The 15,116-nt window shown below is 42.9% G+C and overlaps 4 protein-coding genes across 4 annotated transcripts; all 4 read right to left on the minus strand.

Annotated features, from left to right (window-relative positions):
* Positions 1 to 216: 216 nt before the first annotated feature.
* Positions 217 to 2,233, minus strand: NCS54_00062900 (Autophagy-related protein; the record flags this gene model as incomplete). Its single annotated transcript, XM_053146275.1, has 2 exons — positions 217 to 1,874; positions 1,939 to 2,233. 2 exons carry the CDS (start codon positions 2,231 to 2,233, stop codon positions 217 to 219), a joined length of 1,953 nt encoding a protein of 650 aa, XP_053002250.1.
* A 1,889-nt stretch (positions 2,234 to 4,122) lies between these two features.
* Positions 4,123 to 6,896, minus strand: NCS54_00063000 (Argininosuccinate synthase; the record flags this gene model as incomplete). The annotated part of the gene is made up of 18 exons (XM_053146276.1): positions 4,123 to 4,248; positions 4,301 to 4,465; positions 4,524 to 4,598; positions 4,964 to 5,010; positions 5,205 to 5,228; positions 5,288 to 5,326; positions 5,377 to 5,520; positions 5,575 to 5,629; positions 5,687 to 5,707; positions 5,762 to 5,855; positions 5,908 to 6,000; positions 6,079 to 6,097; positions 6,168 to 6,260; positions 6,313 to 6,336; positions 6,395 to 6,564; positions 6,627 to 6,732; positions 6,798 to 6,811; positions 6,874 to 6,896. 18 exons carry the CDS (start codon positions 6,894 to 6,896, stop codon positions 4,123 to 4,125), a joined length of 1,332 nt encoding a protein of 443 aa, XP_053002251.1.
* A 4,469-nt stretch (positions 6,897 to 11,365) lies between these two features.
* Positions 11,366 to 11,973, minus strand: NCS54_00063100 (Hypothetical protein; the record flags this gene model as incomplete). Its single annotated transcript, XM_053146277.1, has 2 exons — positions 11,811 to 11,973; positions 11,366 to 11,625 (listed from the first exon to the last, which is right to left on the minus strand). The coding sequence occupies exons 1-2, from the start codon at positions 11,947 to 11,949 to the stop codon at positions 11,366 to 11,368; spliced, it is 399 nt and encodes a 132-aa protein (XP_053002252.1). The 5' UTR covers positions 11,950 to 11,973.
* A 1,596-nt stretch (positions 11,974 to 13,569) lies between these two features.
* On the minus strand, positions 13,570 to 14,617 carry NCS54_00063200 (SGNH-hydro domain-containing protein; the record flags this gene model as incomplete). Its single annotated transcript, XM_053146278.1, has 3 exons — positions 13,570 to 14,151; positions 14,202 to 14,260; positions 14,314 to 14,617. 3 exons carry the CDS (start codon positions 14,615 to 14,617, stop codon positions 13,570 to 13,572), a joined length of 945 nt encoding a protein of 314 aa, XP_053002253.1.
* Positions 14,618 to 15,116: the final 499 nt, after the last annotated feature.

Consider the following 15,116-nt stretch of genomic DNA (forward strand, 5'->3'; position numbering starts at 1 on the left):
ACACATTCGAAACAAGAAGCGAGGCTGGTAAACTCGCGACAAATCCTTCCTGTATCCATCATCGCGGAGCATCAAGAAAGGGCCAAAAGCAATTATATATCCTTTATTTATACCCGAACCCATTAAAAACTTCCGTCCATGTCGTCTAAAGCCCATATCATCGCCTGAAGAGCAGAGAAGACCTACACAAAACGCCGCCGCTATGTCATTACCCAGTTAGTTCGCTGCTCGTCCATTAACAGCCCCCTCCTCTTGTTCTCTCTCATACTCTGCCAGCATTCCCCGGCTCTCAGGCTCGGGGTCGTCTTCATCATCTTCCTGACTTGGAAAGCCCTCGATGGTTTCGGCCAGCTTAGCGCCCTCTCGCTTGCCTCGCTCAACGTTGATGAACCAGATGAGTGGCGCCGGCAACCCGACCAGGGCTGCAAGAAACCAGAATGCAGGTCGGATTGTCCCAGTCTTGTCGATAATGGCACCGACAATCGTTGGTCCGAACACGCTCGAGCCCTTGTCCGTGATGGCATACAGTGCATAAAATGCTGCCTCGGATCCTGGCGGGATGAGTTCACCGTACAGAGACCGGCAGTATCCGCTGAGACCACCGAGAACAAACCCATAAACGGCGGCCAGGGGATACATCTCCCATGGTTGCTGCAGGCCAAAGACACCCCAGTTCTTGACGAACGGGAGATATCCCATCAGTCCATATATGGGAATCAACTCAAACAAGGCGATGCAGACGAGAATGGTCTGATGAGCCTGAAGATTAAAGAGCCGCGAAATCCAGGACCACCCGAAAGCGCCGAACACCCCTGCCAGTGTTGAAATGACATTTATCATCCCGAGTGCCCACGGCCGCATGTGGAGTTGGGTCTTGGCAAATAGAATTGCAGTAGATGACGTGGTCGCGATAGCATCCGACAAAAGAAACCATCCAGCGAGAAACAGCACAATATCCAGGAGGCGCCTTGCCAACTGGATTGTGGTGAAGAGACTTTTCCAGGCATAAATGATGTATGCAAATCCCGCTATGAAGCCCTTTCGACCATCATCGGCCAAGGGCGGTCCTGGTCGGGGTCGTAACCACATGGCCGCAGGGATCGTGAAGACGGTCCACCAGAGTCCAACCATGAACAGAACGACTCTCTGGCCCCAGGTGGAGTTGTGCAGCGCGATGAGGACGCCAATGGCTGTGCACTGCAAGAGTAGAGCAGCGATATATCCAGTGCCAATTCCAATGGCCGATATGCGCGTGGAGAGCTGGAGCTCTTTTGATGTGATCTCTGCATGGCTTGCAGTCGGCTTTAGCCGCTCGCCGTCCTCCGGCAGCAAAGGTGAAGTTGTTGTCACCATTGAAGCTTCCAATTCATCCACAGATTCTTGCAGTTGGCGAGACTCGTAGTCAGATTGGCCCAGGTCGGGGGTGCTGGCAACGTTGGCCTCGATCACCTCAGGATGATATCGCACCAAGAGCGGGAGGAATGAGTTGAGCAGCACGAATGAGGCGCCGAATGATGTGTTGGAGATGATAGTCAAGAGAGCGCCCATGATATAGTTTTCCTTGGTGATGAAGATGTAAGCCATCACCGCAAAGCTGCCGATCCATGCAAAACTGAGGAGGAGCTTCTTCCGATAATTGCCATGGTCGGCGGCGCAGCTGATACTGACGACAAGCAGTGCTTGAATCAGGACGCTCACGGAAAAGGTGTACATGGCGAAACTGGCAGTATTGATCTCCATGCCCAGCACCCAGACAATGCATTGGCCGTCATCCTTGTCCTTGCTATAGCTTGAGCCGCATGGTGTCTTTCGGTCAGAGAGCAGCACGCCATTCTCTCGGGCGAGCGTCTCGAGCAGGATGGGGATGAAGGAGCCTGGATAAGCGCGTTAGCAGCTGGGATACGGCCTCTGCAGTCCAGAAGCTCCGGAATAACCTACCAATTCCACAGATCACGTATGTCTCGGCTGCAAACGCGTATGCGTACCATCCGAGAAGCTCCTTTCGACTCGTCGGACGTGAATCATGGCCCGCGTGGCTCGGTATCACCCGCCGGCGAAAGTCAGCTTCGCTATTGCGAGAGCTCATGTCGCCGTCGGTTGAAGATCGCTCGTCGTCTGCCTCAAATGCCGATGTTGTGCAGGACCTAAATGATCGTTTCGAAATTGCCGAGAGACCCGACCAGAGTCTATGCTCTTGAAGACGCGGGCGTTGGGGTTGTAAGTTCGGGGCCATGGTGACCTACCTACTTAGGTAAGTCAGATGACTAGGAACCCGCCACCCCGGGAATCCGCCACCTCTTTTATGTTATAATAAAAATATGTAAATACTTATAATTAAAGCTATAAGATAGCTATTAAAGTACAAAGAATTATTAAGAATATATTAAATTTTATATTATTTAATAATATTTTTTTAATTTATATTTTCAATTACTTAATTAATTATATAAAAAATACAATATATAAGCTATATAATTAAAAATATTAATATTAAATATTAATAATTTATATAAATAATAATTTATATAAATAATAATTAATAAATAATTAATAATATTTAAAACTATAAATATTTAAAAATTTAAAATTTAAGTTATTATTTAAAATACTTATACTTAAAAATAAGTTTAAAAATAATAAAATAACTTAAAAATAAATCTTTAAATAAATCTTTTAAGATTAAATATTATTTAAATCTTATATAATATATATAATAAATATAATAGAAATATTATTATGCGGCTTTGTACAAGCCCATGGAACAACGGGTTCACGTGCCCCGGCCCTTTCCGCCAGGTAACACAAAGCAATCCTTTGTATTTCGCCACCGATACCATTATCTTAATTCTAGCAAGCTTCAGTACAATACAACCATTTTGCCTACCTAGCTTTATGTGACCTAAGAAGTCGCAACTATAACAAATATATAGATAAAAATAATTATATTAATATAGACATTATATATAAATTAATAAACTTAATATTATAAGTAATATTATAATATATTTTATAATAGTAGTAATAAATATATATATAAATATATAATAAAATTATAAAATATATAAATATCTTTTATTAAAATTAAAATAAAATATTTTAAAAAATTAAAACCTAATAGATTTTTATTAAATTTATAAGGTTTAAAATATATATTTTTAGTATATTTAAAAGATATATTAATTTTATATATATTTAATTATTTTATATTATATTTAGATTTATATATATATTTAAATAATAGTATTAATTACTTTAATAATAATATTATATAAAGTCTTATATATACTATTTAATAATAATTTAATTTAAAAAGGCTATTATTATTTAAGTTTTTATTATTTATTAATAGATTTTTAAAAAAAAAATTTAAAAAAAAATAATATTAATATAAATTTAAATATTTTTTAATAACTAAATATAATATTATTTGTATTTTTTCTAATTTTAATTTCAATAATATAAAATATAAAATATAATTACTTAATTATATATATATTTTTAAATTTAATATTTTAAAAAATATTTTAAAATAATAAATTTAATTATTAACTTAATTCTTTTATATATAAGCTAATAGCTTTAAAATATAAGATGTAATAACTTAACTTTTTATATAAATTATATATAATATATATATATATCTCTTTTATTTTTATCTAATAAATTATTTTAAATATAAATATAAATATTTAGTTTAGCTAAAGATAGCGGGTTCCCGGTCATCTAACATAACGGGCCGCATGCGAGCCTATTATCAACTACTAATATGATCTTTTATTTGCAGTATACTCTATTCACTTTATGCGGCTATCGCTATGGTTCGGGATTCAGGATGCGCCAGGAGCGAGGGGCGAGGTAATTGACTAGAAAGTCTCATAGCAAGTAGGAAAGGAACAATACATTCTAAGGTGCTTAATCGCACACGCCAGACGATGAGTTATCGCAGGGCTTTTGCCCACAACCTGCGTAGGTAACAGTGAAGAAGGTATTACACAAGAGCTTTTCTTATTGGTTCTCGTACTCGTGATGTCCAAGCACAACATAAACTATTCCATTCTCGCCGATTTTCCTCCGTCTACCAAAAGCTTCTGTAGCGCTGGAAGGCTAGCATCCCAAGTCTGTCTACTTACGCTTGGAAAGGGGCTCGCCATCCCTGATCTTGCGCTCGCCATACTTGGCGATGCGTATAGCATTCACGTTTATAAACCCAGTTGTGTCTTCGACACTCCAATCCATTTCAAGAGTGTCCTGCATTTCTTATGTTAGTTTTGATCCGAGGTGGTCCTCTTCAGGTACTCACCATGCTGCTCTCTTCTTCGCTGTAGAGATTGGATGTCTCGCTGGAGCGGCCAACGATGATAACGTTGCCCTTGTATGCCAGAGCTTCGACCTTGCCATCAACCTGCTTCTGGCTGATAGAGATCGCCTGCTGAACGAACTCGCGCTCAGGCGTAAAGTACATTCCCTGAAAAGATGTCAGCAATGTCTAATCCGACAGAGCTTGAAGGGAAGGGGCTACGCACGTTGTAGATACATTGCGCCCAGTCATCCGAGAGACGGTCGCGAATGATGCGCACCTTGCTATCCATCACGAGACCCTGAGCAATCGTTAACTGGAGTCCTATACTTATTAAAGATAGAGAGTGTTTGGATTGGCTCATGCTCAGGTGACTCTTGACTCCCTGGACTGGTATTCCATTTCAATGGGCAACGGCACAAGCCCAGAGCGCTGGTGAAGACTGCCACACGAAGGCCGGACTGCAGAAGCCATGGGCCTCAGGGGCTGAGGTCCAGCTGCTTTGGCCAGTAGCCTGAGCCCTTTAGGCTTTCGAGGGCTCTTGAGGCAGCCCCGCTTGTAAACGGCAAGAGGATTTTGGCCCAAGAGACGACTCTGGAATCGCATCAAGGGATATCAAACACCACAGCATGAGCCAATCCAATGCTCAAGGAGGTGACAATTTACCTCCAGGTTTTGATGCAGCTTGCGCAAAATAGTCAGGCCGGGGGTATCTGCATACAAGGTTAGAACATCTTATCAATATCCATGGGGGAGAGCGGAACAGGTGTCGCCTGCGACGGGGCCATGATCTACGTCGCCGGCCGCGCACACCAAAACATCGACAATGCATCCGCAACCTCAAAGACGTCTCCAACAACAACAACAACAAATCATTTAGAAAAGTAAGGAAATAAACGCGACTGACCATAGCAACCACGAGATTTTAATCCTGAAATAAAAAATTAGCAATCGCGTGCTGATGTTAAAGTTCCCTGAGAGTAGGCTTACCGATGAACCTCGACTCGACGATATCCTCGCGTCCAATACCTGGGACTACGTCAGTACTCGCTTAAAAGCCCTTCGGTTCGCAGTCCTACCGTTAGCACGGCCCAACTCGTTAGCCTCCTTGAAGATCTCTAAGGAGCCAGTAACGGCCTTGCTCCCAACTTCAAGCTTAACAGGAACACCCTTGGCAAAGTGGACGGTGAAGCGAGTAGGCTTATCAGGAGCGTCTAGGGGATCTTTAGAGAGGCATTAGCGCAAAATCTAGAAGTGTGTAGGCTGAGTCGCCTCACCAACTGTGCGCTTCCACATTTCCTTCGGGGGCTCCATGTCTGTTTGCTCAAGAATCTAGCAAGTTCAGGGTTAACAGGTCGCAAAGAGAGGTGTTCCTGTAGGAGGACTTACACCAGCCTCGTATGAGCAGTGCTATCAGGTCGATAGTCAGTATTACGAAGAAGCAATAGGACCTTTTATACATACGATGATGTTGTCGTCCATAGACCAGGGGGCCTTGGGAGTAGAGCTAACGGGGATGTTCTGCTCCTTGGCGAACTTGAGAAGATCGGCACGTCCCCTGCGGAATGATTAGCTTAAATATGCAGTAGTGAACATAAAAGGAGGCTTACTGGAATCGGTTGAAGAACGCAGGGATGCGCCAGGGGGCCAGAATCTTCATCTTGGGGTCACATGCCTTCCACGCCAGCTCGAAGCGGACTTGGCTAGAAGAAGGAAGTCAGTATGGTGCAAGAACGACAGAGGGCGACAACATATATATCGGGATTATGATCAGGACTTACTCGTTGCCCTTACCGGTGCCTAGGGTTAGGGTTACGTGTCAGCGACTGGAGCGAACAGTAATGAGACCACTTGAACCACGACAACTTACATCCATGGCTGAGGATCGTGCAGTTGTTATCCTTCGCAACTTGCACCATTGCCCTGGCCAATACCGGCCGGGCTAGGCTTGTGCCGAGAAGGTCTTCAGGGCATTAGCGATGCCATCGAAGAGCGTCCGAGGTGAACCGTCTTACATTGTCCTTCATAGATAGCGTTGCCTGGTGGATTCCGTTAGTAAACCCGCTGCATTACTATAAACAGCCTGTGAAGACTTACACTGGATGGCGGGCCACACCAAGTCGTCAATCAGCTCCTGCTGGACGTTCTCGATGATCATCTTCTCAGCGCCGAGCTTCAGCGCCTTGGCCTTGACGGCATCGAAGTCTTCCTCCTGGCCGCAGTCGCCGAGGAAACACACGACCTCATAGCCTTGAAGGACGAGCCACCTAAGAGTCATTGGTCAGCTCTTGTTAAACAATCCCACATCTTTGATGATTGTCGTCTCCACGTCGAGCTCGAAGACTTGAAACCGTCGAAGTCTTCTCCTTGCCGCAATCCGTCAGAAAGCAAGACATGGGGGGCGCAGTACTTGAGAATAGTGGAAGTATCCAGGCCTGTCCATTGGTCAGAATATCTGATGTTGATGTTGATGATATTGCTTCCGGAGTTCTCAACTCACCGCCAGAGTAGGCACTGGACAAGGGTCAGTAATCTTGCTCGAACCAAAATAAGTAATTGAGAGGCAAATGACTTACAGGCAAACACGTTCGGGAGCCATGATGAATGTTGTTCGAAGCTTCGTGGACAACACAAGACGTTAATGTTGGAAGTGACTGATAGATATATCTCGACAAACTGTTGTTGTCGCGCGAGTGTCCGGATGTCGAGGTTTTTTGGACGCAGCTCCGAAGACGGCCGAAGTGAGTCACAGCCTGCAATTTGTGGTGGGCACGGTATCGTAGAAAAACTTAGCATACCAAGGCCCTGACCCCGCTCGCGCCCTTGCATATTGTCGGATTGCACCCTGTCCAATCGCTCAGAGGGTGGTCATGTGCGCAAATAGCTGGCCGGGTGATCTCTGGCTCTGCGGCAGGCTAGGCCCAATTAAGAAGGCTATATCGCAGCAAAAAAAAAAAAAAAAAAAAAAAAAGTATTATTAAGAATAATAATAAAAGTAATATATATAGATTAAAGTAATTTATATAAATAGCTTTAATTTATAATAATTAAAAGTCTTATATATTAATTAATAATTTTTAATTAAGAGATTAAATTAAAAAGTTTTTATTAATAGCTTTTTAAATAATAATAATAAATATAAATATAAAGCTAGCCTTTAATAATAATTAAAGTACTTAATTTAATATTTTTAAGATAAAAATAAAAAACTAAAATTTATAAGTTTATATTAATTTATTAGCTAAAAATAAGCCTAGCTGCTTATAAAACCCTTATATAAAGCTAAATATATAATATATTAAGAAAAAAAAACTTAAAAGCTAAGTTTATAATTATAAAAAAACCTTACTAATATAAGACTTTAATAATACCTTCTAAGAGAAAAATATTTTTCTTAAGGGCTAATATAAATAATAATTAAAAGGCTAATGAGATTATAAATCTCATAATAATTAATTACTAAATTTATAACTCCTTATAGACCTTATATAGATATTTTTTATTTAAATATAAAAACCTTAAAAAAAGAATTATAAAAATTTAAAATTAAGTCCTTAAAATAATTAATAAGCTATTTAGTTATTATTATTATTATTTAGCTAATAATATATTTATAAACTAAGTAAAATTCTTATATAAAGAATTTTTTTTAATAATAATAAATTTAAAAAAAAGTATAAAAGATATATAAAAGTTATTTAATAAAGTCTTATTAAAGCTATTTAATTTATTACTAAGCTATTAATAAATAAATTATAAAATAAAATAATATAACTAATAAAATAAGAAATATAAGCTTTTAAAAAGCTTTAAAAAAATTAAAATTTAATAATCTTAAGATTTCTTTAAAGTTTTATATTTATTATTTTTTTTAAGTTATAAATTTATATTTATAATATAATATAAAGAAATAAAATTAAATAAAAAGATTTTATAATAATTTTAAAGTTATAAATATAAGATAGGCCTTTAATAACCTTAAGAAATTCTTAAAAAAAAAAGAGAAATTAATATATAAAGCCTTAATAATAATTAATAAAATTTTCTTAAAAGAGATTAATAAACTAAAATAATAAAAAAGCTATCTAAGAGTTATTAAAAAAAGATAAAAAAAAGCCTAAGAGGCTAAAGATAAAAATAAATAATTAAAATACTTAATGTATAATCTCTTATATCTCTTAGCTAATTATTATGATATATTTCTTTTTAAAAAAATATATATATAAAAGACTGAAAAATAAAGACTATAAAGTCTGAAAATAGTATAGGGTAGGTAACTAAAATAGGAGGAGAATAGGCAGAGGAATCAGTCCTTATAAAAAGCTAATTAGCTAGATAAGGTATCATAGAGCAATAAAAGTAGGGAAAATAATAGATAAGGTTATAAAGAAGAAGGCCAGCTTCTCATAGGTAGTCTTGTTACTTGTATTGATTAAAGATCTAAGAAGCTATTTCTAAGAGAGGGTTTATAGCTTATATAGCTAATTGATCGGAATCTATTAGCCCGATTCGGATAAAAGTTATACCGTCGGATAGCTCTAATTCCGGGCTTTAAAACCCTATTAGTTTTGCTAGAAACGGATAGCTTAAAGCCGGGCTATAGTTGGAAGAAGCTGAAACCCTTAAAGGTTTTAAACTAAGAGATTTAAAACCGGATAGGAAATACCCTATAGAAAGGCATGGCTTTATTGGCTTTATCGGGCTCTATAAGAGCCCTAAGTCCGAAGTCACGTGACCCTTCCTAAAAGGGTAATAGGACCTAAAAGGGGAATTATTATAACTCCTTAATATCTTGCTTATCTAAGAATATAAAGCTTAGGTAAGCAAGCTATAAGATAGCGCATAAGCTATACTATAGGGTAGTAGAGTCCTAGGCTTATATCTTATAAGCTTATTTTTCTAGAATTATATTTATAAAAGACCTTTATAATAAGAACTTTTACAATATATAAGATATAAATTAAATACTTATTAAGAAAAAAATAATAACTTAAAATTATTATTAAGTAATAAGTTAAAAAAAGCTATAGCTTTATACTTAAAAAAGATAATAATAATAGCTATAGCCCTAGTTATTATAAGCTTATGTAAAAATAAAAAAAATAATTTTAATTACTTTTTATAAGGATGTAGGGTAGCTGTTAAATCCGCTGACTAATCGGGGTAACCCTGGCTAGTTATTATATACGCAAAGACCTCTTAAAAGCTCTATAGCTAAGCTATTATAGAAGGCTTAGTAAGTTAAAGTCTTATATATAATAGAAACCTACCTTTAATCTATGATTTTATCCCAATTTAGCCATTAAGGCCCACTATCTTATACTTTTTTAATTACCCTTAGAGTTTAAATATATTATTAATTAAAAATATCTAATTAATCCTAAAAGAATATATTAAGAAGTATAATTACTAAGATACTAAGATTATTAAAGAACTAATTAAAAAAAGCTAAAAGGCTTTAATATGAGAAACTATTAATTATTAAATTTATATAATATTAAAAAAGCTTTAATAAGTAAAAGATTTAAATAATAAAATAACTAATTAATAGCTTTTTTAATTAATATCTTAATTTCCTTCTATTTAGCTATGAAATTAGCCCTTTTCGCGACGCTGATTAAGGTAGGCAACCAGACCCGATTTTTAGTGTGCTATGTTTTTCTATGATACGGTGGCTACGTACCACATACGGGTGAGTCACTCGTGTGGTCACGTGTGGCCACACGGTGCCCACGCCTTGGCAGAGACCAGAAGGGTTGAGGTAGTTACCTCGAACAGCTCCCGTGATCTCACCCAGTGCACGTGATTGTCGTCACACGGCCCAACACAGCTGAGCCAAAGTTCAACCTCCAAGTCTCAGTATAATCCCAGAACAAGTTCGACGATCCAGAACCGGAATAGAGCGCCGGTTGCTCTTGATCAAGAATGTGATGCGCCATGTACTCTGCCAGCAGCAATAAGGAGTGTGTGCTTCCGGAATGTCACCTATCGTTGGGAACAACACGACCCGGCGCGAGAGAAGGATATGCGAACGAGGCTCTGCGAAAAGAACAACCAAGAGAACAACAGGAAAGACCCTTGATCGTCAGTGGAAGCGCGAATGGTCGTATTCTTAAACATGGCTGGCACTTGAGAACCAGGGGCCGACACGGTCATGTCCCCAGCTCCTAGCCTGCGTCATGAGGCAACACGGGTAGCCAACAAAGGATCCATCTATGCTGAAAGAGGGTTAACAAGACATTGATCGCAAGAACCACGACGGGCCTGCCGCGGCGTTTATTCGCTGCTTTTGGGTCTCGTCTCCGGGGGAGATGCAGGCTGGACGAGGGTAGCATAATCAAGGCCACCTTGGGCGATCTTTGGGCTGCTCATATCAGGGTCTTTGGCACTAACAAGGAGCCTGCAGTTTCTCTTAGTCCAGAGTTGCATTTGCACCGTGCCAAACTGGCTTAGCCTGGAGCTTGGAGAGACAAGAGCCACAGAGAACAACCAATCCGGGAATATCGACATGCTCTTTTCAGCACCCTCAGACTCAACTACGGCCACGCTAAACGACCAGGCAATGCCTTGTGCGGGATGAACTCGATTTCCCGTAGTGTAATTATCGGCTCATTTCACGTATCAAGACTGGAGGAATCATCCTGGACGAGGATGCCCAACGTCATTTCAGCGATCTTGGGCCTGTTCCGTGTCCTTGGTGTTCCTATTTCAGCTTGCTCGTCGACTCTCCGAGCTGACTTGTCTTATGGGAACGAAGATCCTCAGGTTGGCAGCTGTCAGGTATCAGTGCCAAGGGATCACGAGAACCGCAGGATCTGCGTGTGGCCACAGGCGGTGTTCGGCACTTGATCACACCAAGTACTCAGGGCAAATGTCCTGTTCTGTTCTTTTCTATGCGCACTCGCCAGCGCCATCAAGGGCAATCAAATTGATCAACGGGAAACCATGATATCAGGGGTATCTCAAGTCCAACATGGCCCTAGGCCAGCACAACACTGCCCAGGGGGACTCAGTCTGTCTCCTCCGTACTCATCGTCGCAATCACAACTCATCCCAACCAAGAGACCCCTACTTCTTCTTGCCTCCAAAGATCATGGCCTTGAGCTTGTCGGCGAGGCCAACTGGGGCCACAATTGCAGGCTTCTCAGTCACTAGCTTCTCCTCCGACTTTCTCTCGGCAGCAGCAGCCGTCTGAGCGTTACCAGCACCGCCTCGGCCAGTGTGGTAGTCTCGGCCGTCCATGCTCGGCCGAACAGCAGCGTCTGGAATGATGTCCTTGTCCCTACGCTCGGTGGGCTTGGAGCCAACGTCGGAGATGTTTCCGGCGCCTATGATTAAGTTTAATCGTGTCAGCGGCGCGAAACAATGCTTATTGGTCAAGAGTGCAATTGAGAGACTGCACGTCGGAAACATGGAAGCAAAGGCAGAGGGTGTACCATGCCTGAGCGAAGTTGACGCCAGCATATGGCCAGACTTCTGATGGAAAGGACCAAGGAAAGTCGTCAATACGTACCACCTCGACCGGAGCTGAATGCGCCGTCACCATGGCTACCCTCGACACCTGTGCGAACGACCTCGCCGTCGATATACTGGGTGTCGTCTGGCTGGAAGTTGCCTGCGCCGCCGCGGCCGTGAGAGACTTCAGTTGTCATATTTGCTAAAATGAACGGGTTGAATATTGCACTTCGGATCCGGATATCTTGCTGTCAAGGCGTGCCGTGAGAGATGACGGCTGCGCGAGCGCAGGGCATGGCGACAACTTATAGCTGAGGCCGGGGGAATGGCAGCTCAGCCATCAGGTTAAGCTTGTTTTCTGAGAACAGGTACAACCTCTGATAAGGGCTGGTATTGGATGGACTATGGCATCATGGCAACAACCAAACCCGTTATCTATCAGCTTCCGAATGATATCACTATCTCTTATCAGTCGTCACAAGCACCCCCGGACTGCCACCAAAGAGGCTGAAGCCACTAAGAGCGAAGTGGGAGCCACTAGATGCGGGATGGTCCAGCGCGTGCGAGGCCCTGGAGGCTAGGCGCGAAGCAAGGAGCCATGAGAGACGAGAAGGGGTGTGGCAGTGATGAAGGCGAAGGCAGCCAGTAAGAGGCTGCGCTTGGGTCTCTGGTTACGTATCCGAATTTGGTGAGTTCAATGGAGCTCGCCCCCATATCGGGTGTGAGACGGACTGCTCATCTCCATATCCACGCCCATGAGTCGTCTCCTCGTCTTGGCTTGGCTTGGTTCCGGGCTTATCAGGAACCTTGCATTTTTGACATTGGGCCTCGCAATGGCGGAGAAAAGTGGGATTCCCCAGTTTGCCTGGGCAGGGCATGGGGGGGAGAGGGGAGTTTGCAGCGCAAGATGGAGATGAGCCTGTCAATCTTCTGGTCTGTGCCGTCTCCGATCTTTTGGCCTGTACTCGCTCGTTGGTCCGTGGAGTTTGGGGGAGAAGGTGAGTGACCCCTGCTCGAACATCGCTACTGAAACAATACGAGCATACGACGGAGATGGTTTCCCGCACGATTACCTCCGAGTATCTTCTACCAAGTAACGGACGGTCAAATCTAGCACATGAAGAAACGAATGCAGGCGATATCTATCCAGCATGACAAGGGGTCATAAGAACACCATGGGGTAGTAAGTATCGCTCGTAGCAACTCGAATTCCTTGAGACCCGCTAATCAATGTTCAGGTGGGATTCATCTCAGGTGTCCTTCCAGACCTGGTGGTTTATTCGACTACTACGTATTTCAAAGCATCCAATCTGTTCCGGCCTCATGTAAGCGGCGATGAATAGGTTGAAGTGTCCAGTCGTGCGTACCAGTGTCGCTCACTTCCACGCAAAGGCTAACAATTCCATCAAGGTCAAGCAAGCTACGAATTAATACAGAGTCACCCCAGTCTTTTCCACGAATTCTGCCCTGTCCGTTTAGACGTTCAGCTCAACAATCCCGGCCTCCTCGAGGTAGACGCTGTATTTGGCCAGTTTCTCATCAGCTAAGCGCTCAGATGGCCGAACAGGCAGTTTGAGGGGCAGGGGTAATTGCGTGTGCGTCGCTCACCTCACTTCATTGCAGACATGGGGTTGATGATGTGGTTGTAAGCTAAGCTTCATTGTCTCTTGTCGAGAGAATTTCACAATCAAGTGACACCAATCATGCACGTTGCACAAACGTTGTCTCGACTCACTCAGGCAGCACTCACAACTCCATCATGGGGAAGCATGCATGCATCATGAATATGAATACCTACATATCCAACAACAATCCAATCATGGAAACATGTCTGTTACACTCCAGCAAAATACCCAGAATAGCCCAGTACGCAATACACCATTCTTGCTGATCCGCCGAGTCCCATCCGCCACGCTGCGCTGCGGATCTTCCCCAACAGGCTCCTTGATCCAGCTGCTCGGTATCTGAGTAACAAAGTCGTACCAGTAATCGCCGAACAATCGATATCCCTCGTTCGTCGGGTGCACGCAGTCTCGCAGATCTTGGATGGGAAACGTGGAAAAGTCCACCGCCAGCACGTGGTGGCCGGCCTGCCGCCGCTCCTGAACGACACCCGGGATCAGGGCCTGGTACTCTGGCGTCTTTGCAATCTTGGTGGTATCGCATGTTCCGACGATTACTGCAACCAGGATGACTGCGTCCGGGCACGCCTTTATCATCTTGTCGATGAGCCTGCCCAGGCGCTCTGCCGCGTCTGCTGGGGTTTCTGCCTGTGTGAGCCGAGATCTCGAGTTCATGTCATTTGTCCCGGCGTGGAGGAGGATAATGTTGGGTCTCTGCTCAAGAGAAGGGCCGATCCTGTCACTTATGACCTGTATCGTCTTCCCCGGCCAGGCCGCCTGTAGAGTTGGGTGAGCGCAACGTCTCAGTCGTGAGCGGGAGCACTTACAAAGTAGCCATCCGTCATTGTACCCCCTTCAACCGTGCCCGTAAAGACAACCTCATCCTCTGTTGGCACTGAGTCAGTATTCACGTGTGGCCGAGGACAAGGTTCAACCTACCTGACAAGTCCTTCTGGAGTTGGCGCCGATAGCCATCACCATCACCACCTTCCTGTTCGCTCTTCAACCCAGAAGTGATTGAGTCGCCAGCGCAGAGGATACGCAGCTTCGTCCCCGGCTTTACCGGCCGGCCTGGTTCAGTGGCAGTGTAGTTGAGGACATCGTAATGCGAAAAGTTGCCACTGTCCTTGCCAACGCTCAAGGTTTCCTGCTTGGCCCGGATCTCTGAGGATGCTATCACTTGAGCAATGGTCACGCAGAGCCATACAAGATGCCGCATTCTGACATGATACAAGATGAGCATACAACGGAAAAAAGGTAACAATACAAGACGTGTCCCAAGAAGAGTGATGACGGATGCTATGGAAACAAGTACTAAACTATTCTGCAGCTGAGCTGCAGATCTCGCGTGGGTAAGTAAGCCGGCTCGGCCTCAAGGATCATGGAATCTGCTCTGGCACGTACCTGTAATTACCTACATGGGAAACCTCTTGGCCTTGTCGTAAGTTGCGGGCCTTGCGTGTTTCCGGTCAAGTTGTTTCAGAGCCAACAATTCATCCACCGGATACGCCGGATTTACGAGGTAAGCGTCCATTGTCAACAAATGACGGTGATGATGTTCATCTGTGGGTCTCTGCCATGGATCTAAAGGGGCGTTCTGCCAGAGAGATAAATATAGTAATTCGCCGTCATGCGATACACGTGCGTTCAATACAGTTCGCTCATACGTTGGTTGGGTAGCCGACTTTAGCCTTGGATAACCAAGCAAGATAACGATCAAGTGTGCGAAACGAGGTCTCTAA

The sequence above is a fragment of the Fusarium falciforme genome, chromosome 1 (genome assembly GCF_026873545.1).
Source record: "Fusarium falciforme chromosome 1, complete sequence".
Taxonomy (NCBI): Eukaryota; Fungi; Ascomycota; class Sordariomycetes; order Hypocreales; family Nectriaceae; genus Fusarium; species Fusarium falciforme.